This window comes from Lagenorhynchus albirostris, chromosome 1 (genome assembly GCF_949774975.1).
Source record: "Lagenorhynchus albirostris chromosome 1, mLagAlb1.1, whole genome shotgun sequence".
Lineage (NCBI taxonomy): Eukaryota > Metazoa > Chordata > Mammalia > Artiodactyla > Delphinidae > Lagenorhynchus > Lagenorhynchus albirostris.
Genome location: NC_083095.1, coordinates 121,894,732 through 121,921,282, shown reverse-complemented (window position 1 = coordinate 121,921,282; position 26,551 = coordinate 121,894,732). Strand labels below are relative to the sequence as shown.

At 39.5% G+C, this 26,551-nt stretch overlaps 1 protein-coding gene across 4 annotated transcripts in view; it reads right to left on the bottom strand.

Moving 5' to 3' along the window:
• The window catches only part of USP3 (ubiquitin specific peptidase 3), a 214,584-nt gene continuing 188,033 nt past the window's right edge, over positions 1-26,551 (bottom strand). For all 4 annotated transcript variants that reach the window (XM_060151443.1, XM_060151427.1, XM_060151435.1 and 1 more), the window contains 4 exons: positions 6,631-6,749; positions 5,321-5,434; positions 5,094-5,161; positions 1-3,798 (listed from right to left, as the gene is read on the bottom strand). In XM_060151443.1, the coding sequence (XP_060007426.1) occupies positions 3,633-3,798; positions 5,094-5,161; positions 5,321-5,434; positions 6,631-6,749 (467 nt within the window). In that variant the 3' untranslated portion in view covers positions 1-3,632. The remainder of the gene's footprint in view (positions 3,799-5,093; positions 5,162-5,320; positions 5,435-6,630; positions 6,750-26,551) is intronic.

The window sequence follows — 26,551 nt, the reverse complement described above, 5'->3', positions numbered from 1 at the left end:
GAAAGAGACCAGATCTTTAATGATACTTTCCATAAAACAGTTCAGGTTGGTGAAGCAGAAAAGGGATGTGATTACAACTTAAATGAAATCAGTCACTTGCACAGTTAATCCTCTCAGCATCACACAGACTAGGTTTTAGTGGAAATGATTACGTCACACACAACCATCACTCACAGAGGGCAGCCTGGAGTCCTTCACAGACCTGAGGGGGAAGGTACTGCACCCAGTGAGGTGATGCACAGACCTTGGACCACAGCATGACGCCACCCACGCCCACCCCTTCCTGTGCTATGGGCACCTTCCTGTGCTATGGGCACCTTCCTGCGGCCATACGCTCATCCCTTGGGACCCATGCCCTGGATGCAGGAACGGACTTTGCTCAGGAGCTCCTCCAGGGCCTGTGTGAAGAGGCCACTTCAGCAACAGGGGGGATGTGAGAAAGTTTAGGGGACGGTGGAGGTGGAAGTGGGATAAGTATATCTAAATAGACTTATGTACATACACTAAACCAATGAAGAAGAGGTTTGGCTGTAAGAAATAAATATGCCCCCAACCCCGGAAACCAAGCTGCTGAGCAGGTTCCACAGGTGAGATACACATTTAACACTTAACCAGGGCCCATATACTTTACTGGTTTTATTCTATTACATTTGTCATCACTAGACACTGAGTAGAATACAGTGGATAAGCAAAAGTTTCTCCACCATGGAGAGAGATTTGTGTTGCCACAAACTGTTTCTGTCACCCACCTGTGTGGGAGGACTTCTGAGAAAGTTTTCTTGTTCCGAGGAGCCCTGTGACTCGGCGTGAGGCCCTGCCTCAGCGCTGCTCTCTGAGCGAGAAGCCACAAACACGCTAGAGACAACACGGCACAGGGGGAGAGCCCCGAAGAGCACGAAGAGCTTTTGAAATAGGCGTGATACAGCTGCACAGTTAAAAATGTCAAAATACAGAGAGGCACATTTACATCGCTGGGGTTCAAGTGGACAGTTCACACGGGTCCAGTCACTTCTTCAAAGAACCTTCATGATACCCTTCAGACGTGTCTGCTGGAGTAAAATCAAGAAATAAAAACACTACGGAATTCAGAGAGGAGATGCGTTCATTTCCTAAGCCAACAGTGTTGCCTGTGTGAGGACCACTTTCCCCAACAAAGTAGTCTAGTCTGTTGTTAAGTTCCATGCGGTATAAAGGCCACTTTCCTCCATCAACACTGCCTGAGGCTTTCTTGCTGGAGTTACAACTGCTGCCTGTCCAGAGACTAATGATGTAAGGGCAAATGTTAGAAGTTACAGCTGTGTACCTTCTAAACAAAAGAGCCTGGATTCATAGGAGCGAGATCAGAGGAGATGCACGTTTCAAGTTCAATGACATGTGGTGGTAACGCACTGATATAGTAGATCAAATTATGTGAAACTGTCATTTTTGTAGATCAAAAACAGTCCAATAGAATTTCACATGGCTCGACCTGTGTGATTTAACATTGTGAACTGTTTTAAATACGTTTCCCTCTTAATTCTAGGCACTCTAAGTTGTAAGACTTAAACACGATGGCAGAGCTTTTTTCTCTGGAGTGAAAGTGCAGACCAGTGCTGTCTGAGAGGGTTCACACGGTGGAACTGTCCCAGACCTGGGCGGTCCTGTGCCACGTGTGGCTGCTGAGCATTTGAAATGTGGCCAGTGTGACTGGAGAACTGAATTCTTAATTTATTTTTAATTAACATTTAACTAACCATATGTAGCCAGTGACTGCTGTATTGGACAGTATAAGTTTAAACATAATTGTAATTTGCTTCTAGTTAAAGTATATAGCAGATGTGTTCTGCTCTGAGAAAATGTGGGATTTACCCAGCTAATATTAAAGTGGAAATAGAGCACATCTGCTCCTGCAACTGCAAACATCCAACCTAGGAGGAGAGCCACCCAGCTTTCTTTTACATTCATACACTTAAGAAATTATCTGGACTATTTTTTTCTTTTAACAGAAAAACAAGAATAGCAAAAAGTCTGGTTGGCTGGCTTAACATGAAATACATTCTGCCCCTTGTAACAACTTGTAGAGAATCGGGAAGGGAGGAAAATAATGACTGGGACAAGAAATGAACATGAAAATGTGCCTGGTCCTATCCCACAGGCCTAGCTGGAGCTCCTTCCTTTTCTCTCATTACTTTGCACATCATGCCACCAGCACCCCAAGATCCACAGGCTGGCTTGGAGCGCTTGCAGAAAGCACAGTTACCTTCATTAGATGGGATTCTGGTTCGAGATTTCAGTTTGAGTTAAATCTAAATAGTGCTGGTGCCTACTTTTTTGATTTTTTTTTTTTTTTTTTTTGTGGTATGCGGGCCTCTCACTGTTGTGGCGTCTCCCGTTGCGGAGCACAGGCTCCGGACGCGCAGGCTCAGCGGCCATGGCTCACGGGCCCAGCCGCTCCACGGCATGGGGGATCTTCCCGGACCGGGGCACGAACCCGCGTCCCCTGCATCGGCAGACTCTCAACCACTGCGCCACCAGGGAAGCCCTTTTCTTGAAAATTTTAAAACAGACTACTAACCTCAACAATAGAAACTCTACTTATTCAAAGTGAAAATATTTTCAATTGCTCTGCTATGAGGATGGGCCAATGAGAATTGTTAAAACTTAGACTAGTAAAGACTTTCGTTTCCTTCTGTGGAAGCAGACCCCACAGTATTACCCGACGTTTAGGTGATGGTCAGAATCAACTCTGGAGGGTAGCATCTCAACCTCAGGTGACCAAGTAAGAAGTAAGACTACAGTGGACATGCAGTTAATCCCGATGCTACAACTAACAGGGAATTAGGTGCTGACTCTAAAAGGCGAACAGAAGCTATGGTTTCATGGCAGTGGATAAATAACACCTGGATAACATGTAGCCGAGTCATGGAATTTTTTAAACACTTAAGTGTATTTGGCCTTCCTGGGAGTTTTCAGTACTCCTATCTCCATGAAAATACCCCAAAATCAAAAAAAAAAAAAAAGGTAATTCTTGAATTTGCAACATAGTTACAACTGAACCAACAAATTTAGTTAGTGCAGCTCTGAGAGATACGAAGAGCAGCAATTACCTGGTCTACTTAATGATGCCCTTTCAGTTATCTTTTACAAGCAAAGAGAATGATTACTGAGCAGTCACTGAAATCTCGTGGGCCACAAATTACGTGCACACATGATCCCTGATTTTGAGCAAACCTGATCTCCGTTACAGCTGTGAGAAGGCAGCAGGTGGTTACGTTGCTCTTCACAATCAGGAACGTATCTTCCTTTCAGCATGTGAGAGTAACAATGCATTGATGTAAATGTGCCTCAAAGTGAGAATTGAACATTAATATAAAAAAGTCAAATAGAACTAAGTTCTTGAAACTACATATAAAAACTGAATTATTACAACTAAAGCAGCAAATCAAAATATCTGCTGAGGTTTTCTGGTAGAACTAAAAAAAAAAATTAGTTGGTGCCCATGTTCAATAAGTCACTACCATTGACAAAATAAAACTAAACCCAAAATAGGAAACTGAAAAGTGCATAATGAAATTAAATCTTGGATCAAGTATTTATGGAAAATTGGAAATGTTTGTCCGGTATAGTTGACGAATAATGATTTGGAGGAGGTATTAAAGTTTATCCGACCCAGCTTTGGCCTGGCGTTCCACATAAAAAAGGATGTAGGCCTTGGCCTTCACAACGGTGTCTTCATCAGTCAGTGTTACAGTACTGTCATTGAAATGGAACCAGCGACCTTCGTGAGTTGCATATGCTGTGTAATGTCCAGAACCGACCCTGTAAGGAAAGGTCAGATGATCAAAGAAAAAGACTACAGAAATCACAAAAGAATCTATGCAACCATATAAATTATCAGGTAGACAATAAATTTTAATAAGTACTGTAATTAGAGAATAAATCCTAGAGGCTTGTAATTAAAGATAGTTGCTTGGGCTCATGTGTTTATCTTCTCAAAACTCATTGAAATGACAAGGAATATATTGACACTGGAAAACAGGGAAGAGTGCCATGGACTGACCAGAAATTGAGGATTTTTTAGGACACACAAAGCAGTGTTTACATGGTACTGGATTAACAGAGAAACCAAACAGTGAAGGAGCTCTCAACCTAACAAGCAGAGGTCAAAGCCTATGGAAACATGGAAAACTGAGGACCAGGAAGTCTTAGAGGAAACCTGAGCCTAAGACAGAAATCTGCCTCCAGGGAAGCACTTTCCCTCCTACTTTGGCCATCAAAGGCTTTTCTCTCTCAGCATGACCCACCCACTCACACATGGAACCCCAGAGTCAGTCCTCCTGGGTAGGAGAAAGCCTGTAGATAGAATAGAGACCTTCATAAACTGCTAGAAAAAACCCTTACAACATTTCCATGAGCTGAAGACATCAGACTTAAGAGTGCCCCTGTCAACTACCAAAGAGAAATGCATCTGATGTAATTTCTCAAGTCCAAAGGAAAAAACAAACAAATGAGAATCAGACACGTAGTGGACTTGTCACTTATAACTATGAACGGTGAAGTCAGTGGAGCAATGTCTACAAAGTTCAGAGGGAAAAGGATTTTCAACATGGGTTGCGGTTTGCCAAGTCTGAAGGTAAAACTGCCATTCTCAAGCGGACCAGAAACAAGGTATATACCCTAATGCAGACCTTCAGGGGGAAAAAGTAGTCGAGAGTGTCATTTAACAAAATAAGAAATGCACCTTTAGAGTAGATGACATGAAGTAAAGTTATTCTAGATAATCCCCCATTTCCCCCCATTTAAATATCAACTGGCCAAGGAAATCAACAGCTTTGGAGTAAAGACTACTCAGGATTTTGTGAACAACAGACTGGTTCCGAATGCTGGGCTCAAATGAACCCTTCCCCATTTTGGTTTCATGTGCCTTCTCTTCATGCTTTGCAACGTCCTCAGGAATATTCTTTCCCACCAAGATGGAAGGAAGGTTCTACTTCATGCACTTTAATGAATCTGAATCTAGTATAGGGGGTCTGGGGAGAGTCATCGGGAGTGGTACAAAATTGTGGGTCGTCACTCTGTATCCCCAGCCCTGAGAAGCCTGCTGGCATACTCACCCGGAACCATGGTGCACCACCACAGCAGCAAGGTCATAGAGGCAGTTCTCCGGGCCACTGTTCTCAGGCTACAGAACAAGGGAGAAGGTATCCCAGGACTGAGTTAGGAGCAGTGGTCAATGACATCGGCATCTCCCTACCTCAGTGACCTCTGCCCTCTATTTGTGAAGACTTAATTTTACCGAAAAGCCATCTTTTCCCCAGGCTAACAAAGGTAATTACCTTACCTCTAGTAAGTAGCATTTCATGTCTAGCCCTCTCAGGGGAAATTCTACATATGTATCAACTTTGTTTCTTAAATATGCTGTCCAATGAAATCTTTTCAAATGTAAGCATAGCACCTGGATGAGAGATAAAGACAAAAATTATAAACAATTTACCTTTCAATCAAAATTAGCTACTTGGTACTAATGTCTCTGAAATAATATTTTAGGTGGCCTACCAGCTTTTCTTTGGATTCTTGATATTAGTTTCTTCCATGAATACCTTATTGTGGTACTGTGATTTATAACAGTATGTTTTTAGTCTTTGTCTCCTTTCCTGGCACAGAGCTTCTAAAAGCCTTGAAATTTTCTAAGTGAGGAGAGCCATGAAGGTGTCTTTTTATGTTAATGAGGTATGGGCGCTCGTTGCCAAAAGAACCAAAAAATCAAGAGATGAGAGAGTTGGAGCTTTCAGTCCCACCCCCCCGACCCCCAAGAGGGGAGAGGGACTGGAGTTTGAATGATCAGCAGTGGCCAGTGATTTAATCAGTCAGCCTGTGTAATGAAGCCCCAAAGCAAAGGGTTTGGAGAGCTTCTAGGCTGGGGAACCAGAGCTCTTCCACGTGCCACCATGCTGGGCCCCAAACTCCATAAGGACAGAAGCTCCTTTGTTCAGGACTTTGCCCTTTGTATCTCTTCATCTGGTTGTTGATTTGTATCCTTTAACATCCTTTGTCATAAATTGGTAATCTAGTGAGCAAACGGGTTTCCTGCGTTCTGTGAGCTGCTCTAGCAAATTAACAGAACCCAAGGAGGGGGTCATGGGAACCTCTGATTTATAACTAGGCGGTCACAAGGAGGGGTAACAATGTGGACTTGCGACTGGTGTCTGAAGTCCAGGGAAAGGGTCACAGGAACCCTCAGTCTGTAGTTTGTAGCTGAGAAGCATAATGCACAAAGTAACAACCTGGGCTTGTGACTGGTGTCTGATGGGGAGGGTGATCTTGTGGGACTGCGCCCTTACCCTGTGGAATCTGATTCTAACTCTGGGTTGATAGTGTTAGAACTGAGTTCAATTGTAGGACACCCATGGTGTCAGAGAAGTGCTTGTTAGGGGCATGGTGGGGGAAAAAAAAACCCACACATTGTAAATAGTGATTAGGACATATTTACTTATGAATTCTTAAAGGGTGTATTTAGTTTTACTGAAACCCTTAGAGACCAATGCAGAACAGATTATATAAGTATCAAGTTAGAAAAATAATTTGTCTTCCAGTCAGTCATAAGCATTTTTCCCCTCAAAACTGCATTATAATTTGAAACTCAACACTTACCTTGGGTAGTTTCTGAATCCAAAACTTTTTAGTGGACTTTTGTTTCTTCTTGCACTTGTGGCACATATATAACTCTGTCTCATCAAGTTCTTCTAAGTCGGTAAAACTGCGAAGACAATCTAAAACCAAATTGATTTGGGCAGCATTAAAACAGGATGTCTTTTATAGAGGCAGTGTACTGTAGGAAGAAAAGACTATGAACTTCGAAGCTGAACAACTCAGGTTCAAATCTCAGCTTTATTAGCTATATGACCTTAGAAGAGTCAGCCTTTCTCAGTTGCAAAATGGAGACCAAAAAAAAAAAAAGTCTACATTGAAGGACTGTTGTGAGGAAGAGAAATAACATGTATAATGTGCCTGGCATCATGTCTAATAATCTGATGATGATCAATTCATGAAAGATGGTATTATTGTAGTTGGGTTTACCATTATTAGTAAAAGAATTAATCTGGATAATTCTGATAAAAATGGTTCCCTAATGAAATCAAGGTTCAAAGAGCAATTTTCTCTCAGTATCTTACATAACAAAGGACAAAGCCCCAAGTTCATAAAAATGTCAAGTTTACCTCAAACATTTTCAGTCATAACTTAATAAACATACATTACAGAAGGCTGCATTACTGACCTTCCTATTATATATCTCCAGTGAATCCTTTGCTTCACACACTGCTCAGAATCCCCTAGATAAACCACAGCTATATTTTTTTCTTTTAAAGATTTAACTGTGTAATCTGGGATTCGGTAAACTTTGGCCCCAAGCTATATCCAGCCACCTGGTTTTGTAAATAAAATTTGGAACATAACCACACCCACTCATTTATATACTCTGTGGCCGCTTTTACACTACAACAGCAGAACGGAGTAGCTGTGACGTAGACCTTATTTGCTGTAAAGCCTAAAAACATTACCATCTGGCCCTTTATAGAAACAGTTTGCCAAAGCTTGGCAAAATTAGTAATCTATTCAGAAGTCCATGTATCAATAAAATGTATGTACTGTTCTGTGAGAATAAATATATTATTTTTTTAGAGAAATATGAATGCCTATGTACTCACCACTCCAGTAAGGAAATGGACTCTAGTACTTGAGAAGCCAGAGTTTATGTGAATGGCATCCCCTAGAGTTGTTCAGGGGACAGCCTGTGTGGCAGCCCTGTTAAGAGCTTCCTGAGTGCCTCATCCCAGTCAACCCTCCCCCAACCCCAGAAGCAGTCATTATCCTGACCTCCGTTTAATCATTTCTTGGCTTGTCTTTATGTTCCATATATATGCATTTATGCATCTTTAAACAATATACTGTTTGGTTTGAGAAGTTGCGTTGCAAGCACAGACCTAGCGTATAAGGAAAGGCAACACTCTCGCTGTGCTCGGAGTCTTCAAGTCATAGTCAGCCTTGGCACTAGAGGGAGTGTGAGAAAGAGCCCGTTCAGGGGAGTTAGTGGGGCAAGGTCTAGCAGGGATTAGATGTGGGCCGGGTTCTACACAGGCCAGCATGTAGCCAGAGGCCCATGTCCTCTTTTCTTTTTTTAAGCATACTTTATAAAGCATAACATATTATATTAGCTTCAGTTGTATAATATAATGATTCAATATTTGTATATATGTAAAATGATCACAATAAATCTGGTTACCTTTAGTCACCATATATGTTTCAAATTTTTTTCTTCTGATGAGAACTTTTAAGATTTACCCTCTTAGTGACTTCCAAATATGCAATACAGTATAAAGTATAGTTAGCATGCTATACGTTACATCCCTGTGACTTTATGAGTGCAAGTTTGTACCTTTTGACCCATTTTACCCGCCCTCCACCCCGATTCTGGCACCCATCAATCTGTTCTCTTTATCTATGAGCTTGTTTTTTAGATTCCATACATAAGTGAGATCATATGGTATTTGTCTTTCTCTGTCTGACTTATTTCACTTAGCACAATGCCCTCAAGATACATCCATGTTGTCCCAAATGGCAAGATTTCATTCTTTTTCTTTTTTTCTTTTTGGCTCCGTTCGGTCTTCATTGCTGCACGCGGGCTTTTCTCTAGTTGTGGCGAGCGGGGGCTACTCTTCGTTGTGGTGCGTGGGTTTCTCGTTGTAGCGGCTTCTCTTGAGCATGGGCTCTAGGCGCGCAGGCTTCAGTAGTTGCAGCACGTGGGCTCAGTAGTTGTGGCTCTCAGGCTCTAGAGCACAGGCTCAGTAGTTGTGGTACATGGGCTTAGCTGGTTCGCAGCATGTGGGAATCTTCCGAGACCAGGGATCGAACCCGTGTCCCCTACATTAGCAGGAGGATTCATAACCACTGCGCCACCAGGGAAGTCCCAAGATTTCATTCTTTCTCAAGGCTGAATTATATTCCATTGTGCATGTGAGTGAGTGAGTGTGTGTGTGCGTACCACATTTTCTTTACCCATTCACCCATCAGTGGACACTTAGGCTGTTTCCATATCTCGGCTATTGTAAATAATGCTGCAATGAACATGAGGGTGCATATATCTTTTGAAATTAGTGTTTTTGTTTTCTTTGGATAAATACCCAGAAGTGGAATTGCTGGATCATATGGCAGTTCTATTTTTAATTTTTTGAGGAACCTCCATACTGTTTTCCATAGTGGCTGCACCAATTTACAATCCCCACTAACAGTGTATGAGGGTTCCCTTTTCTCTACATCCTCCTCAACACTTGTTATTTGTTGTCTTCTTGATGACAGCCATTCTTACAGGTGTGAGGTGGTATTTCACTGTGGGTTTGATTTTTATTTCCCTGATAATAATGTTGAGCATCTTTTCATATACCTGTTGGCCCTCTGTATGTCTTCTTTGGAAAAATGTCTATTCAGATCTTCTGCCCATTCCTTCAGCTGACTTTTTAAAAATTTATTATTTATTTATTTTTGGCTGTGTTGGGTCTTCATTGCTGTGTGCGGGCTTTCTCTAGTTGCGGCGAGCAGGGTCTACTCTTCATTGTGGTGAGCGGGCTTCTCATTGCGCTGTCTTCTCTTGTTGCAGTTGCAGAGCACAGGCTATAGGTGCACGGGCTTCAGTAGTTGTGGCATGTGGGCTCAGTAGTTGTGGCTCATGGGCTGTAGAGCGCAGGCTCCGTAGTTGTGGTGCACAGGCTTAGCTGCTTTGTGGCATGTGGTATCTTCCCGGACCAGGGCTCAAACCCGTGTCCCCTGCATTGGCAGGTGGATTCTTAACCACTGCATCACCAGGGAAGCCCCCTTCAGCTGACTCCTGAACAACACAGATTTAAACTATGCAGGTCCACTCATACAGATATTTTTTAGTAGTAAATACTACATGTATTTACTACTATATAAATACATGTATTTTACAGTAAATACACACTTAGTAGTAAGTACTACATGGCCTGAGGTTGGTTGAATCCATGGATGCAGAAGAACTGTGGACATGAAGGGTCGACTATAAATTATACGTGGACTAACCCCCTCATTGCTCAAGGGTCGACTGCAATCAGATTGTTTTTTTCTGCTATTGAGTTGTGCAAGTGTTTTATATATTTTGGATATTAACCCCTTATCAGATATATGATGCAAATTCAGTAGGTTGCTTTTTCATTTTGTTGATGATTTCCTTTGCTGTGCAGAAGCTTTTTAGTTTAATGTAGTCCCACTTGTTTTTGTTTTTGTTGCCTTTGCTTTTGGAGTCAGATCCAGAAAATCATCACCAGGACTGAGGTCAAGGAACTTACTGTGTATGTTTTCTTCTAGGGGTTTTAGGGTTTCAGGTCTTACATTGAATTCTTTAACTCATTTTGAGTTAATTTGTGTGTAAGATAGTGGTCCAGTTTCATTCTTTTACATATGGCTGTCTGGTTTTCCAAACATCATCTATTGAAGAGACGGTCCTTTCCCCATTGCATATTCTTGGCTCCTTTGTCATAAATTAACTGACCATGTATGCATGGTTTATTTCTGGATTCTCTATTCTGTTCCATTGATCTATGTGTCTGTGTTTGTGCCAATACCATACTGTTTTGGTGACTGTAACTTTGTAGTACAGATTGAAATCAGGAAGCATAATACCTCCAGCTTTGTTCTTTTTTTCTCTAGATTGCTTTGGCTATTCGGGGTCATTTGTGATTCCATACAAATTTTAGAATTATTTGTTCTAGTTCTGTGAATAATGACATTGGTATTTTCATAGGAATTGTACTGAATCTGTAGATTGTCTTGGGTATTATGGTCATTTTAACCATTGATTCTTCCAATCTGTGAGCACAGTATATCTATATCTTTCCATCTGTTCATGTCACCTTCAATTTCTTTTATCACTGTCTTGTAGTTTTCCAAGTACACGTCTTTTCTATTAATTAATTTTTATTGGAGTATGGTTGCTTTACAATGTTGTGCTAGCCTCCACTGCACAACAAAATGAATCAGCCATACACATTCAGATATCCCCTCCCTTTTGGACTTCCCTCCCATTTAGGTTACCACAGTGCATTAGGTAGAGTTCCCTGTGCTATACAGTATGTCTATTTTATACATAATATCAATGATGTATATGCAAGTACACGTCTTTTACATCCTTGGTTGGATTTATTTCTAAGTATTTTATTCTTTTTGATGTGGTTGTAAATGGTATTGTTTTCTTAATTTCTCTTTCTGATAGCTCACTGTTAACATATAGAAATGCAACAGGTTTTTGTACGTTGATTTTGTATCCTGCAACTTTACTGAATTTAATTCTAACAGTTTTTTTGGTGGAGTCTTTGGCATTTTCTATATATAATATGTCATCTGCAAATAGTGACAGTTTCACATCTTCCTTTCTAATTTGAATGCCCTTATTTCTTTCTTGCCTAACTGCTCTGGCTAGGTCTTCCAATACTATGTTGAATAAAAGTGACATAAGTGGGCATTCTTGTCTTGTTCCTGATATTAGAAGATTTCAGCTTTTCACCATTGAGTATGATGTTAGCTGTGTGACCTGACATATATGGCCTTTATTATGTTGAGGTGTATTCCCTCTGTACCCACTTTGAGAGTTTTTAGCATAAATGGATGTTGAATTTTCTCAAATCTTTTTCTGCATGTATAGACATGATCATATGATTTTTATCCTTCATTTCTCTAAATGTGGTAAAACAAATCGATCGACTTTGCAGATGCTGAACCATTGTTGCATCCCTGAAATAAATCCTACTTGATCATTGGTATATGATCCTTTTAATGTATTGTTGAATTGGGTGTGCTAATATTTTTTTGAGGTTTTCTGTGTTTATGTTCATCAGTGATACCGGCCTGTAACTTTCTTTTTTTGTGGTGTCCTTGTCTGACTTTGGTATCAGGTAATGCTGGCCTTATGCGTTTGGAAGTGTTCCCTCCTCTTCTGTTTATTGGAAGAGTTTGAGAAGGATTGTATTCTTCTTTGAATGTTTGGTTGCATTCACCAGTGAAGCTGTCTGGTCCTGGACTACTGTTTGTTGGGAGGCTTTGATTACTGGTCCAATTTCCTTACTAGTAATCAGTCTGTTCACATTTCCTGTTTCTTCATGATTCAGTCTTGGTAGGTTGTATGTTTCTAGGAATTTATCCATTTCTTCTATATTGTCCAATTTGTTGGCATGTAATTGTTCCTAGTGGTCTCTTATGATCCTTTGTATATCTGTGGTTATCAGTTGTAATGTCTCCTCTTTCATTTCTGATTTTATCTATTTGAGTCCTTTTTTAAAATAGTTTTTAATACGTGATTTTACTTATTTATTTGGCCATGCCACATGGCATGTGGGATCTTAGTTCCCCAACCAGGGATTGAACCACACCCCCTGCAGTGGAAGCACAAAATCCCAACCACTGGACTGCCAGGGAATTCCCAGTCCTCTCTTTTTTACTTGGTAAATCATAGCAAAAGGTTTGGCAACTTAGTTTATCTTTTCAGAGAATCAGCTCTTAGATTTATTGATCTTTTCTGTTGTCTTTTTTGTCTCTAATTCATTTATTTCTGCTCTGATCTTTGTTATTTCCTTCCTTTTAGTAACTTTGGATATCATTTGTTATTTTTCTAGTTCCTTGAGCTGTAGAGTTAGGTTCTTTATTCGAGATTTTTCTTGTTTCTTGAGGTAAGCATTTATTGCTGTGAACTTCCCTCTTACAACTGCCTTTGCTGTGTCGCATAAGTTTGGTATGTTTTACTTCCCTTTACATTTGTCTGAAGGTACTGTTTGATTTCTCTTTTGATTTCTTCTTTGACCTACTGGTTGTTCAGTAGCAAGTTGTTTTCATCTCCACGTTTGTCATTTTTCTAATTTTCTTCTTGTAGTTGACTTCTGCTTTCATACCATCATGGCTGGGAAAGATGTTTGATATGATTTCAGTTTTCTTAAATTTATTAAGACTTGTTTTGGGAATTCCCTAGTGGTCCAGTGGTTAGGACTCCATGCTTTCACTGCCAAGGACCCAGATTCAATCTCTGGTCTAGGAACTAAAATCCCATGAGCCACACAGTATGACCAAAAAAGAGAGACTTATTTTGTGGCCTTACATATGATCTACCTGGGGAATATTCCATGTGCACTTGGGAAGAATGTGTATTCTGTTGCTTTTGTATGGAATGTTGTGTATATATCTGTTAAGTCTGTCTGATCTAATGTGTCATTTAAGGCCAGTGTTTCCTTATGGATTTTCTGTCTGGATGATCTATGCATTGATGTAATTGGGGCATTAAAGTCTCCACTATTTATTGTATTGCTGTCTATTTCTCACTTTAAGTTGGTTAATATTTGCTTTATATAGTTAGGTGCTCCTATATTGGGTGCCTAAATATTTACAAACGTTACATCCTCTTGTTGTATTGACCCCTTTATCATTATATAATGCCCATCTTTGTGTCTTATTACAGTCTTTGTTTTAAAATCCAATTGGTCTGACATACCTATCCTAGGTTTGTTTTGGTTTCCATTTGCATGGAATATATTTTTCCATTCCTCTACTTTCACTCTGTGTGTCCTTATATCTGTAGTGAGTCTCTTGTAGGCAGCATATAGATGGGTCTTATTTTTTTAGCCCATTCAGCTGCTCTGTCTCTTGATTGGAGAATTTAGTCCATTTAAAGTAATTATTGATAGGTATGTACCTACTGCCATTTTGTTAATTGTTTTCTGGCTGTTTTGTAGTTCCTCTCTGTTCCTTTCTTCTCTTGCTCTCTTCCTTTGTGGTTTGATGACTTTCTTTAGTGGTATGCTTAAATTCCTTTCTCATTAATCCACTACTTTTACTATATATATTTACCTTTAATGGTAAAATTTATACTTTATGTTTTTGTTACTAATTAGTGCCATTTATTTTCAGCTCAAAGAAGTCTAACACTTCTTGTAAGGTCAGTTTAGTGGTGATGAACTCCTTTGGCTTTTGCCTGTCTGGAAAACTATCTCTTCTTCAATTCTGAATGATAAATTTGCCAGGTAGAATATTCCTGTTGGAAATTCTTTTCTTTCAGCACTTTGAATATATTGTGCTACTCCCTTCTGGCCTGCAAAGTTTCTGCTGAAAGATTAAGATTCTGTCCTTGTTTTTAACTTTTGACACTTTAATTATGTGTCCTGATGGGAGTTTTCTATCTCTTTGTTGAAGTTCTCACTGTTGTTCATCCATTCTTCTCCTGAGATGGTAAGCATCTTTATGACCATTATTTTGAACTCCTTATCAGGTAAATTACTTATCTCTGTTTAATTAAGATTCTTCTCTGAGGTTTTATCTTGTTCTTTCATTTGGAACATAGTCCTCTGTTTCTTCATTTTGCTCGACTCTATGCATTAGATACCACAGCCACCTCTCCCAGTCTTGAAGGAGTGGACTTTGTGTAGGAGATGAACCATATTGCTCAACCATGCCCTAGCTCTTGGTTGTCTCTCAAAGCTGGAGGTGTCCCTCCCACCAGAGTCAAAAAATTGGGGTCCAGACGAGGGTATAAACTCCTTTCTGGGAAATACCAGTGAGCTGTGGCAAGGCAGAGGGAGAGTGCAAAGATGACCTCCCTGGCCTGTGTTGCCTGAGAGTACCTCTATAAGCCCCTAGGTGTGTGCCAAACCAGAAGCCTGCCTCTCAGGCCAAAGCTCCAGGAAAAGTAAATTGGCCTCTTTTACAGGAAGACTTGGGGTTTTAGTCTGCTGTCTGTGCAGTGCCCTGGAGGTGGTAGCCTACCAAGCACTATCTTCAATGGTTAGAGTCCTGTGGGACCCAGGAACACAAGTCCCTCCCCCGTGGCCTCCAGAGACAGGCAGTCAAGGGGCATCCCATGGGCTGCAGTCACAAAAAATGGGGCACCAGACATGTCTAAGAGCTCCCCTTCAGGATATAATGGAACTGTGGAGCATGGCAGAAGGAGAGGACAGCACCCACCCTCCAGGTTCTCTGGAAAGGATTATAGTCAGCCCTTAGGTGTGTGTCTAATTAGAAGCCTACCCCTCAGGCTGCAGCTATGATGATAAGCATATAGGCCTCTTTCAGAGAAAGGCTGAGCTCCTAAGTCTGTTGCTTCTTGCTGTGCCTGGAGAGTGATAGCTGTTTAAGAGCTCTTTCTCCATTGGTTACAGTCCTCTGGGACCTGTGAGCATAAGCCCTGCTGGCCACCACAGCCAGGTGACGTAAAGGTGTCCCCTGACAACAGCTACAAAAATCCGAGTGCCAGACAAGGGTATAAGCTCCTTTCTGGAAGATACTGGTGAGCCAGAGCAAGGCTTTAGCCTTGCTAGAACACAAAGGTTGCATCTGCTGGCCTCCACTCCCTGAGAGCAACTCTGTAGGCCCCTAGAACTGCGCCAGACCAGAAGCCTGCCCCTCAGGCCAAAGCTCCTGGACAAGCAAAGCCTCAGAAAGACAGGGCATGTCTGTCTGTTTTCTGTGCAATGCTGTGGGGATGGCAGTCTGCCAAGAACTGTCTCTCCATTGTTATAGTCTCATGGGATGCAGGAATGAATGTAAGCCCCTCTGGCCCCCAGAGCCAGGTGATAAAGGGGATCCCCTGACGGGAGCTGCCAAAACTGGGGCACCGGATGCATGTGAAAGTTCCCCTCCAGGTGCTCTGGAGCATGGCAGAGAGCCTGAAGATGGTGCCTGCTGTCTGGAGCAAAACAGAAAAGGAGTGTAAAGATGGCAGCAACCCAAAGCAGCGTGCGCGCGCGCGCACACACACACGCACACGCACCCCACCCCCGCAGCTCCGGCAGGTTTTACCAAGGCAAAGGGAGAGCATGAAGATGGCACCACCAGCCTCCATCCCTGGAGGGTATCTCAGCCGGCCCCTGCCCCTCAGGCTGATGCTTTAAGGTCAGCAAATAAGCCTCACATAAAGTCTCGGTGCTTTTCAAAGGTCTGCTTCTGCATGGGCCCCTAAAGCGAGTGAGTCCGTGCACAAGCCCTTTAAGAGCCATTTCTGAGTCTTGTGGGTCTGGTGGATGCAAGCCCTGCTGGTTTTCAAAGCTGTTTTGAGGCCTCGCTTCTCAAGTGCAGGTCTTAAAAGGTGGGGTGCCTGGTGAAGGGAGGAGCTCTGGGTTTTGAGTTCCCTCCCTATGTGGGTTGCTGCCCTGGGTGTGGGCTTATGGTGAGATTGTGTCTCAGCCTCTCCTACCCACTACAATGTGGTTCCCTTCTTACTTGCCCAATGTGCAGGAGTCACTGTTAGTTTTTAGGGTTTTTTTCAGAGCAAATTGTTCCATACGTAGCTGTAGATTTGGTGTGTCCATGGAAGGAGTTAAGCTCAGAATCTTCCTGTGTCACTGTCTTGAGCTGGAATCCCCATGCATTCTTTTTTTTCTTCTTCTTTTTTAATTGAAGTATAGTCGATTTGCAATGTTGTGTTAATTTCTGCTGTACAGCAAAGTGATTCAGTTATATGTATATATACATTCTTTTTACATTCTCTTCCATTATGGTTTATCATAGGATATTGAATATACTTCTCTGTGCTGTACAGTAGGACCTTATTATTTATCCATTCTATATATAAAAGGTTACATCTGCTGACCCCAACCTCCCAATCCATCCCTCCCCCAACCCTCTCCCCCTTGGCAACCCCAAGTATGTTCTCTATGTCTGTGAGTCTGTTTCTGTTTTGCAGATAGGTTCATTTGTGTCATATTTTAGATTCCACATAGGAGTGATACCATATGGTATTTGTCATCCTCTTTCTGACTTACTTCATTTAACATGATAGTCTCTAGTTGCATCCATGTTGCTGCAAATGGCATTATTTTGTTCCTTTTTATGGCTGGGTAGTATTCCATTGTGTATATGTACCACACCTTTCTTATCCATTCATCTGTCGATGGACATTTAGGTTGTTTCCACATCTTGGCTATTGTGAGCAGTGCTGCCATATGGGGTGCATGTATCTTTTTGGATTAGAGTTTTGTATGGATATATGCTCAGGAGCGGGATTGCTAGGTCATATGGCAACTCTATTTTTAGTTTTTTAAGAAACCTTCATACTGTCCTCCATAGTGGCTGCACCAACTTACATTCCCCCCACCAGTGTGGGAGATTTCCCTTTTCTCCACACCCTCTCCACTATTTGTTATTTGTACAGTTTTTAATGATGGCCATTCTGACGGGTGTGACGTGGTACCTCATTGTAGTTTTGATTTGCATTTCTCTAATAATTAGTGATGTTGAGCATCTTTTCATGTGCCTATTGGCCATTTGTATTTCTTCTGTGGAGAAATGTCTATTTAGGTCTTCTGCCCATTTTTCAATTGGGTTGTTTTTTTGTTCTTGAGTTGTATGTACTGTCTGTATATTTTGGAAATTAATCCCTTGTCGGTTGCATTGTTTGCAAATATTTTCTTCCATTATGTAGATTGTCTTTTTGTTTTGTTTATGGTTTATTTTGCTGTGCAAAAGCTTGTAAGTTTGATTAGGTCCCATTTGTTTATTTTTGTTTTTATTTCTATTGTCTTGGGAGACTGAACTAAAAAGATCATTGGTACAATTCCCTACAGGTGTTCTTGAGTATACCTTTGCTCCCTGATCCCAATACCCGGAATGTACATCCCACAACTGCCTCTCCTCAACTCAACTTTTCACGTTTTGGTTTTTTTTGTTTTTGAGCCTTTCCCAACCTCCAGGGGAAGTGACCCTTCCTTCTTAACCCTGTCCTAATAGATTTCGTTAATACTACATTGCCAACTTGCTATTTTATCTCAAGGATGGTTCCTCCTTTTATTTCCTGAAGCAAGTAACAAATATTAAACTTAGAGTGATGCTGCCCTTAGGGACCTCCGAAGTCAGTCACACATCTCTAGCTACAAGAGCACTGACTATACCACAGACTGGCTTGTACTGTGAATCCCTTTAGATTGATCACTATGGTCTTGTAATCTCTGAAGCTGAAATTACAAGAACTTCCATCAGCAAGTATTTGTTGCATTGTGTGAAAAGCTGTAACCTTGCAGGGAAGGAGGGGGGAGGTGGGGAATGGAATTATATACATAGGAAGGAAAAATATAATTTTCCACATTTAAAAATCAGCATGTAAACACTCAAACTAGGAAAAGAAGGCAACTTTTTTAATATGATAAAGGTCACGTATGAAAAATTCAAAGCAAACATCATACTGAATGGTGAAAGACTGAAAGCTTTTCCCCTAAGATTAGGAACAAGACAAAGATGCCTTTGCCACTTCTGTTCAACATAGTATTGGCAATTTTAGCCAGAGCAAATAGGCAAGAAAAAGAAAAGGCATTAAAACTGAAAGGAAAAAGTAAAATTATCTGTTTGCAGATAATACGATCTTTTATGTAGAAAACTCTAAAAATAAAAAACCAAACTGCTAAAGCTAATATACCAATTTGGTAAAGTTACAGGATACAGAATCAACACAAAAAATCAGTTGTTTTTGTATACTAACAATGAACAACCCAAAAATAAGACAGTCTCATTTATAATAGCATTTTTAAAAGGAATAAAATACTTAGTAAAACATTAACTCAAGAAGGCAAAAGATTTGTACTGAAAACTACAAAACACTGCTGAAAAAAATTTTATAAAGACCTAAATAAATGGAAAGACATCCCACGTTTATGGATTGGAAGACTTGATATTGTTAACATGACAATACCACCGATAGAAGTACAAAGATTCAGTGCAGTTTCTGTAGAAGTCCCAGGGGCATTTTTTGCAGAAATAGAAAAGCCCATTCTAAAATTCATATGGAATCTCAAAGAATCCCAAATAGCCAAAACAATCTGAAAAAGCAGAACAAAGTTGCAGGACTCACACTTTTCTGATTTCAAAACTTACTACAAAGCCATAGTGTAGTACTGACATAAAGTTAGTTTTCAGGGCCCTTTCAGAGGAAATTGTTCCATACGTAGCTGTAGTAGTGACATAAAGTGAAAGAGAATACAGAGTCCAGAAGTAAACCCTCAAATATATGGGCAATAGAATTTTGACAAGAGCAACAGGATCATTCAATGGGGAAATGATGGTCTTTTCAACAAATGGTGCTAGGGAAACTGGATATCCACATGCAAAAGAATGAAGTTAGACCCTTACCTAATACCATAAACAAAAATTAATTCAAAACTCTTAGAAGAAAATATAAGGGAAAAGCTTCATGACTTTGGATTTGACAATGATTTCTTTGATATGATACCAAATGCAGGGGCAACAAAAGAAAAATTAGATAAACTGGACTTTGCCAAAATTAAAAACTTTTGTGTATCAAAGGACACTAACAACAGAGTGAAAAGACTAACCACAGAATGGGAGAAAAATATTTGCAAATCATGTCTCCAGTAAGGGATTAATAGATAAAATATATAAAAAACTCCTACAACTCAACAACAACAAAAATAAACCACTTGATTCAAAAATAGGCAAAGGACTTAGACATTTCCCCAGAGAAGATATACAAATGGCCAAATAAGCACATCATTCAACATCATTAATGATTAGTAAAAGGCAGTTCAAAACCACAATGAGATACCACTTCACACTCATTATGATGGCTATTATTTTAAAAAAACTGAAAAATAACAGGTATTAGCTAGAATATGGAGAAATTAGAATCCTCATGCATTGCTGGTGGGAATGTAAAATGGTGCAGCCACTGTGGAAAACAGTTTGGCAGTACCTCAAAAAGTTAAAGAATTACCGTATGATCTAGCAATTCCACTCCTAGGTATACACTCAGAAGAAGTGAAAGCAGGGACTCAAACAGACTCAAACGTAAGTATACTTACGTTTGCAGCAACATTCTTCATAATAGCCAAAAGGTAAAAGCTACCCAAAGTTACATCAACAGATTAATGGATAAACAAAATGTGGTATATATGTACAATGGAATATTATTCAGTCTTAAAAAGGCAGGCAATTCTGATACATGCCATAGTATGGATGAACCTTGAAACCGTTACGCTAAATGAAATATGCCAGTCACAGAAGGATAATAGTATGATTCATTGAATGTAGAATAGAGGTACGAGGGCTAGGGAGAGAGGAATGGGGAATTAATGTTTAATTGGTACATTTTCTGTTTTGGATGATTTCTAAAGTTCTAGAAATAGTGGCGATGGTTGCATAATATTGTGAGTTTACTGAATGCTGCTGAATTGTACACTTAAATTATTAACATGGTAAATTTTACGTATATTTTACCAGCATAAACACACTTTTTTTTTGAATAAGTGAAAATCAATATCTGCCTGAAGCTTTCTTTCATAAACAAATAGAGTAGGCAAGAATGATGACTCTGAGATACTCGGTCACTCAGCTTCTCCGTCCCATTAACCAGGTGGTGGTATGATTTGCTAGCAAGACATCCATTCCCCAAGTCTCCCCAGCCACATAACACTGAGAAGCAGAAACAACTCGATGGTGGGGAAGCATCTTTTTCCTATATTTAACCTGCACTGAACCACTTTCCTGTGTATGGAAGCATGCAGTCATTCAGACGGGGTTACTAATGAGTTAGTAGGTGGCATTGTGAAAGTCTCCGTTGATAATTACTTAGACCCTCTAATTTCAGGAATATGATACCCTTACAAATGTTGAGATTATTGAAAGAATATATCAACATTTCACAGCGACTCAGCTGCATTTTTGAGACCAAAATGTAAAATGCCCAGAAGTACTGGAGTGCTCTCTGGTTTCTTCTCCCTGCTAAGACACGGGTGGGCGCCTCTGCGGCCGCCCTGCAGGTCTCCCTCCGTGGGGAGGCCCCACCCACTTTCCACACACAGGCCTAGAGCCACAGCATCTGGCCTTGGCCCTGCATCATCCTGCTCCTTTTCTGAAAACAAAGCCCCTCCCTCTAGCAACCGTCCAGTCCTTTTCTTCTCCCCAACACAGTTTCACCTTCCTTCCTCCAGCATCTTTTTGCTTTCCAACATTTTCTTCCTTTGTATTTTTCTTCCTCCCTGACTTTTTGAGAGGCTTAAACTTATGGGGTGACCACCAAGTAAGTGGTCCCACAACTGACTTATGTACAAGATAGTGCAGAGTTGCCTCCTTTTCATGTGAGGCCGTACATGATAAACCAAAATGGAACAGAAGCCATGAAAAGCCCATCAGACGATTCACACGCAAGCAATAAAAGCTGAGCCTAGTTTTTCCAACACTCAGTTTTAAAAACGGTGGCCCCAGCTGCCTCTCAGAGCCCCCTCCCTCTCCCTCTCTCTCTCTCTGTTCTCCCAACTCTCCCTGGCGCTGCCACAGGCACAGGAAGCCCACACCTGGGGCTGTCCCCAGACAATGACAGGCCAGGAAACTGCTGTGCCAAGGGCAGCCTCTAGGGAGTAGTTTCAGTGAAGAAACGACATTATAAATCCTTGCTGGATTTGTACAGAACTACCCCCACTACCACAATCACCTCCCTATGGGTTTAAAAAGCTTCTTTAGTTCTCCTGAAAAGTTAAGGCCTATGTGTAATGGCTTCTATGGGTTAAAAAAATAATAACTCACAACAATTCTAAAGTTCCAAGTGCTGCCTTTATATAAAGCAGCTTTTAAAGGAGTTTTTAAGTTAAAATATCCTTAACCATGGTATTTCTGGAAATAAGTTTAGAAGGGATGTTTCTTTTCCTCTTTGTGCTCTTTTGAATTGTCCCCCAATTCTACAATAAACATACAAAGAATTTTGCTTTTTTTTGTTTGAAACATATGCACACAAACATTTCTTTAAAAGGAGGACTGCCTAGATACAGCATCTCCTTGACATTCACAGATCTGACAACTGCCATCTTAACTATTTGAAAAGTCTGAATGACCCCGAAATGTACTACAGTGTAATATTCTGCAGCAGCATGAACATGAATCTCACGTCAGAGCTCACATGTAGAACTGAGTCACATGGCCGGTGACCAGTCTACTAGGCACCCATCACTCACAACTCAGCCAAGTTTTGTTGTTCTCTACTTACCTTCATTAAGGATCTGAGAAAACAGCTTAACGTTTTCATTTGTACTTTACTGCGTTTCATGAGGGAAAAATATATGCGTGTGTGTTTGTGTGTGTGTATATATATATATATGCCATATATATATGTGTATGTGTGTGTGTGTGTGTGTGTGTATGCATGCCAAGGTGGCTTCTAAAACTCCTAAGATTCTTAAAGGTTTCAGGGCATATATTTCATAAATGTCAGTCTAACTCATTACATCAACTGTTAAACAGCATTCTGTAGAGAGCAGGGAATAACACTGATTTGTTGAAGTTACTAGATCACTTTATACACTATATAAATTAAACAAAGCAGTAATTGGGAAGTATGCATAAATAATCCACATTTTGTTTTACTCCCCCAAAACAAATATATAAAGGTGATACATTAAGTTAAAAAACTCAAACAATATAAAAGAGATGAAAAATAGTCCCAGTTCCATTTCTTTCTGAATCCCACTACCCACTAAGATAGTCACTGTGAACAGGTGTACACTGCTCAAGAATTTTTTTAATATTATAAAATGGAAGAATTCATGGAATAATTCTATATATATACTTCCATGGATAGTGTTTGACTCTACAGTATTTTGTAGCTTTCTTTCTGTGGCCTAGCTGTTGATCAGTTTTATCTTTCTTAAATGTTACATAGCACAGTGTATTAAACCAATGCCCTACTGGTGGACACATAAGTTATTTCTGATTTTTTGCAATAGCAGTGTTTCCATGAATATCTTTTACATATGTTACTGTCCACGTTCACAAATGAAATTACTATGTCTAAAAAAAAAGCCCATTAATAATGGTGATCACTACCCTCCAAAAATGACTGTACCAATTTATACTCCTAACAGCAATATATGAGAGTGCCCACCTTACGAAACTTTCACTAACAGTGTATATTATCTGTCTTTATCATCTTGACTAATTTTGCTTTACTTACACTTTCTTGAATATAAATGAGACTTAGTATTTTTCCAGATGTTAAATTGACCATGTGCATTTCTCTTATTCATATATTTTGCCCGTGTACTTTTTTTCATATATGTTACAAATATTAGTTTCAAGTTTATCATCTTTTCTACTTTGTTTATGGTATCTTTTACCATTATACAGTTAAATTTATGAATTTCTAGCCTTCATGATATACTTACAAAGCTCTCTCCTACAACATGATCAAAAAGATGTTTTACTATAATGCCCTTGTGGTTTTATTTTTCACACTAAATCTTGAAGTCTCAAATTAATCTGGGAAAACATATGAGTTAGGAATGAAATTAATGATTCCCACATAAATTTTCATTTACACTAATACAACCTATAGTAATTTCTTATTTTCTCCACTAATTTGAAGTGTCTCCTTTGCCATTTAGTTAATTCCCATATACATAGTACTTCCAGGACACTACCTATGTCATCTCTGTCCTGCTCCATTATTTTTGTTTTAAAACTTTTTTAGCTCCTCTTAAGAGTATCTGCTTATAGAAGAACTTCTGAACTAATTAGAATAAATGTAAGAAGTAATTTGGGGGAAAACGACATCCCTATCATACTGGGTCTTCCCATCCAAGAATATGACATGGCTCTGTTAATTCTAGTTTTTTCTGTCCTTTTATAATTTCTTCATCTAGGTCTTGCATATTTCTCAATAAATTTATCCTCAAGTACTTTTGAGTTTTTAATACAACTGTGAATAGGATCTTTTGCTATGTATAAGAAAGCAGTTGGTTTTTGCCTATTTTCTATTTGGCCATCTGACTAAGCTTTTTAGCTCCACATTAAGCATTTATTTATCAAATCAATATCTGTGTTTGTTTTTTGTTAACTGAGGGCTAGGAAAGCAGGTCTCCTGCGTTCCAGAGATAGCTAGGGCTAAACATAATTTCCAACTGATTCTCTTGAAATGTTCTAGGTATGTAATAATTTGGTCTTTCCTCTTCACTACTTATTTCTTTTCCTTGTCTACTGCCTTGTCCCACAGCAGCAGTCCTCCTGGCTGATTCCTGACTGTAATGGAAAGTCATTAGTGCTTCACTATTAACTGTGATGATCACTGGCAGCTTTTGATAGATAATCCTCAACAAGTTAAGAACATGTCTATTCCTATAATAATAGGGCTTTTTTTTTCTTCTTTTAATCAGTCATGAATTTGCAATTTTATCAAAACCTATTTGGGCATTTTGATTTTTCTTCTCCCAACAAATTATACTTTCTAATATTAAATCAGTCTTGCACTATTGAAATAAATCCTACTTGATCTCTGTATATTACTGTTTCAGGACACTACTGGACTCTATGTGCTAACATTTTATTTAAGATTCTTTATAGTATTAGTAAGATAAAGCTACATTTTTTTTCCTTTCAGATGGTATCTTTGTTAGGGTTTAGACATGGGGTATTTTAGCCTCCCATACACCCTTTCAGTTAAATGATTTCAAATGACAGTGGTCTTTCTCACCATCACCTTTCCTTTTTAAATGAAAACTAACCTTAACAATTACAGATCCAAAAAGCACATAAGTAATTCTAGCCAACTAGATGTCTAAGCATGTAAAAGCAAGACTTCTCAGGTAATCACACATCTCCATCCCCATTTAATAAACAAATGTGTATTCCTCAACTAAAATTCATCACACTATGGACTGTCCAAGAAAAATGACTGCCCTTAATTGATATTAGTGGTAAACAAAAAGAGAATGAAGCGTTACCACACCCCATCATATAGTTTTTAAAGCTGATGTAAGCTACTTATTTGTTTATTTTTTACTAAAGTGTATTTGATTTACAATACTGTCTGGGTTTCAGGTGCACAGCAAAGTGATTCAGTTATACATACGCATATATCGATTTTTTCAGATTCCTTTCCCTTGTAGGTTATTACAAAATATTGAGTATAGTTCCCTGTGCTATACAGTAGGACCTTGTTGGTTATCTATTTTATATATAGTAGTGTGTATATGTTAATCCCAAACCCCTATTATAATTTATCCCCTGCCCTGCTTTCCCCTTTGGTAACCTTAAGTTTGTTTTCTATGTCTGTGGGCCTATTTCTGTTTGGTATATAAATCCATTAGTATCGTTTTTTTTTTAGATTCCACATATAAGCAATATATGGCATTGGTCTTTCTCTGTTGGCTTACTTCACTTAGTATGATAATCTCTAAGTCCATCCGTGTTACTGTAAATGGCATTATTTTTTATGGCTGAGTAATATTCCATTGTATATATATACCACATCTTCTTTATCCACTCCTCTGTCAATGGACATTTAGGTTGCTTCCATGTCCTGGCCATGGTAAATAGTGCTGCAGTGAACATTGGGGTGCATATATCTTCTCAAATTATGGTTTTCTCCAGATATATGCCCAGGAGTGGGATTGCTGGTCATACGGTAGTTCTAGTTTACTTTTTTAAGGAACCTCCATACTGTTGTTCATAATGGTTGTAACCAATTTACATCCCTACCAACAGTGCAAGAGTGTTCCCTTTTCTCCACACTCTCTCCAGCATTTATTGTTTGTAGACTTTCTGATGATGGCCATTCTACCTCACTGTAGTTTTGATTTGCATTTCTCTAATAATTAGTGATGTAAGCAACTTTTCATGTGCTTTTTGGCCATCTGTACGTCTTCTTTGGAGAAATGTCTATTTAGGTCTTCTGCTCATGTTTTGATTGGGTTGTTTGGTGTTTTGTTATTGAGCTGCATGAGCTGTTTGTATATTTTGAAGATTAATCACTTGTCAGTTGCTTCATTTGCAAATATCTTCTCCCATTCTGAGGGTTGTCTTTTTTTGTTTTCTTTATGGTTTCCTTTGCTGTGCTGAAGGTGTTAAGTTTAATTAGGTCCCATTTGTTTATTTTTGTTTTCATTACTGTAGGAGGTGGATCCAAAAGGATTTTGTTGCCGTTTATGTCAAAGAGTGTCCTGCCTATGTTTTCCTCTAAGAGTTTTACAGTATCCAGTCTTACATTTAGGTCTTTAATCCATTTTATTTTTGTGTATGGTGTTAGAGAATATTCTAGTTTCATTCTTTTACACATAGCTGTCCAGTTTTTCCAGCACCACTTATTGAAGAGACTATCTTTTTTCCATTGTATTTTCTTGCCTCCTCTGTCATAGATTAGTTGACCATAGGTGCATGAGTTTATCTCTGGACTTTCTATCCTGTTCCATTGATTTATATTTGTTTTGAGGCCAGTTCCGTTTTTCTTTCTCAGGACTGCTTTGGCTATTTGGGGTCATTTGTGATTCCATTATAATTGTAAAATTTTTTGTTCTAGTTCTGTAAAAAATGCCATTGGTAATTTAATAGAGATTGCATTGAATCTGTAGATTGCTTTGGGTAGTATAGTCATTTTGATAATACTGATTCTTCCAATCCCAGAATGTGGTATATCTTTCCATCTGTTTGTGTCATGTTCAGTTTCTTTCACCGTCTTACAGTTTTTCGAGTATGGGTCTTTTGCCTCCTCAGGTAGGTTTATTCCTAGGTACTTGGTTCTTTTTGATGTGATGGTAAATGG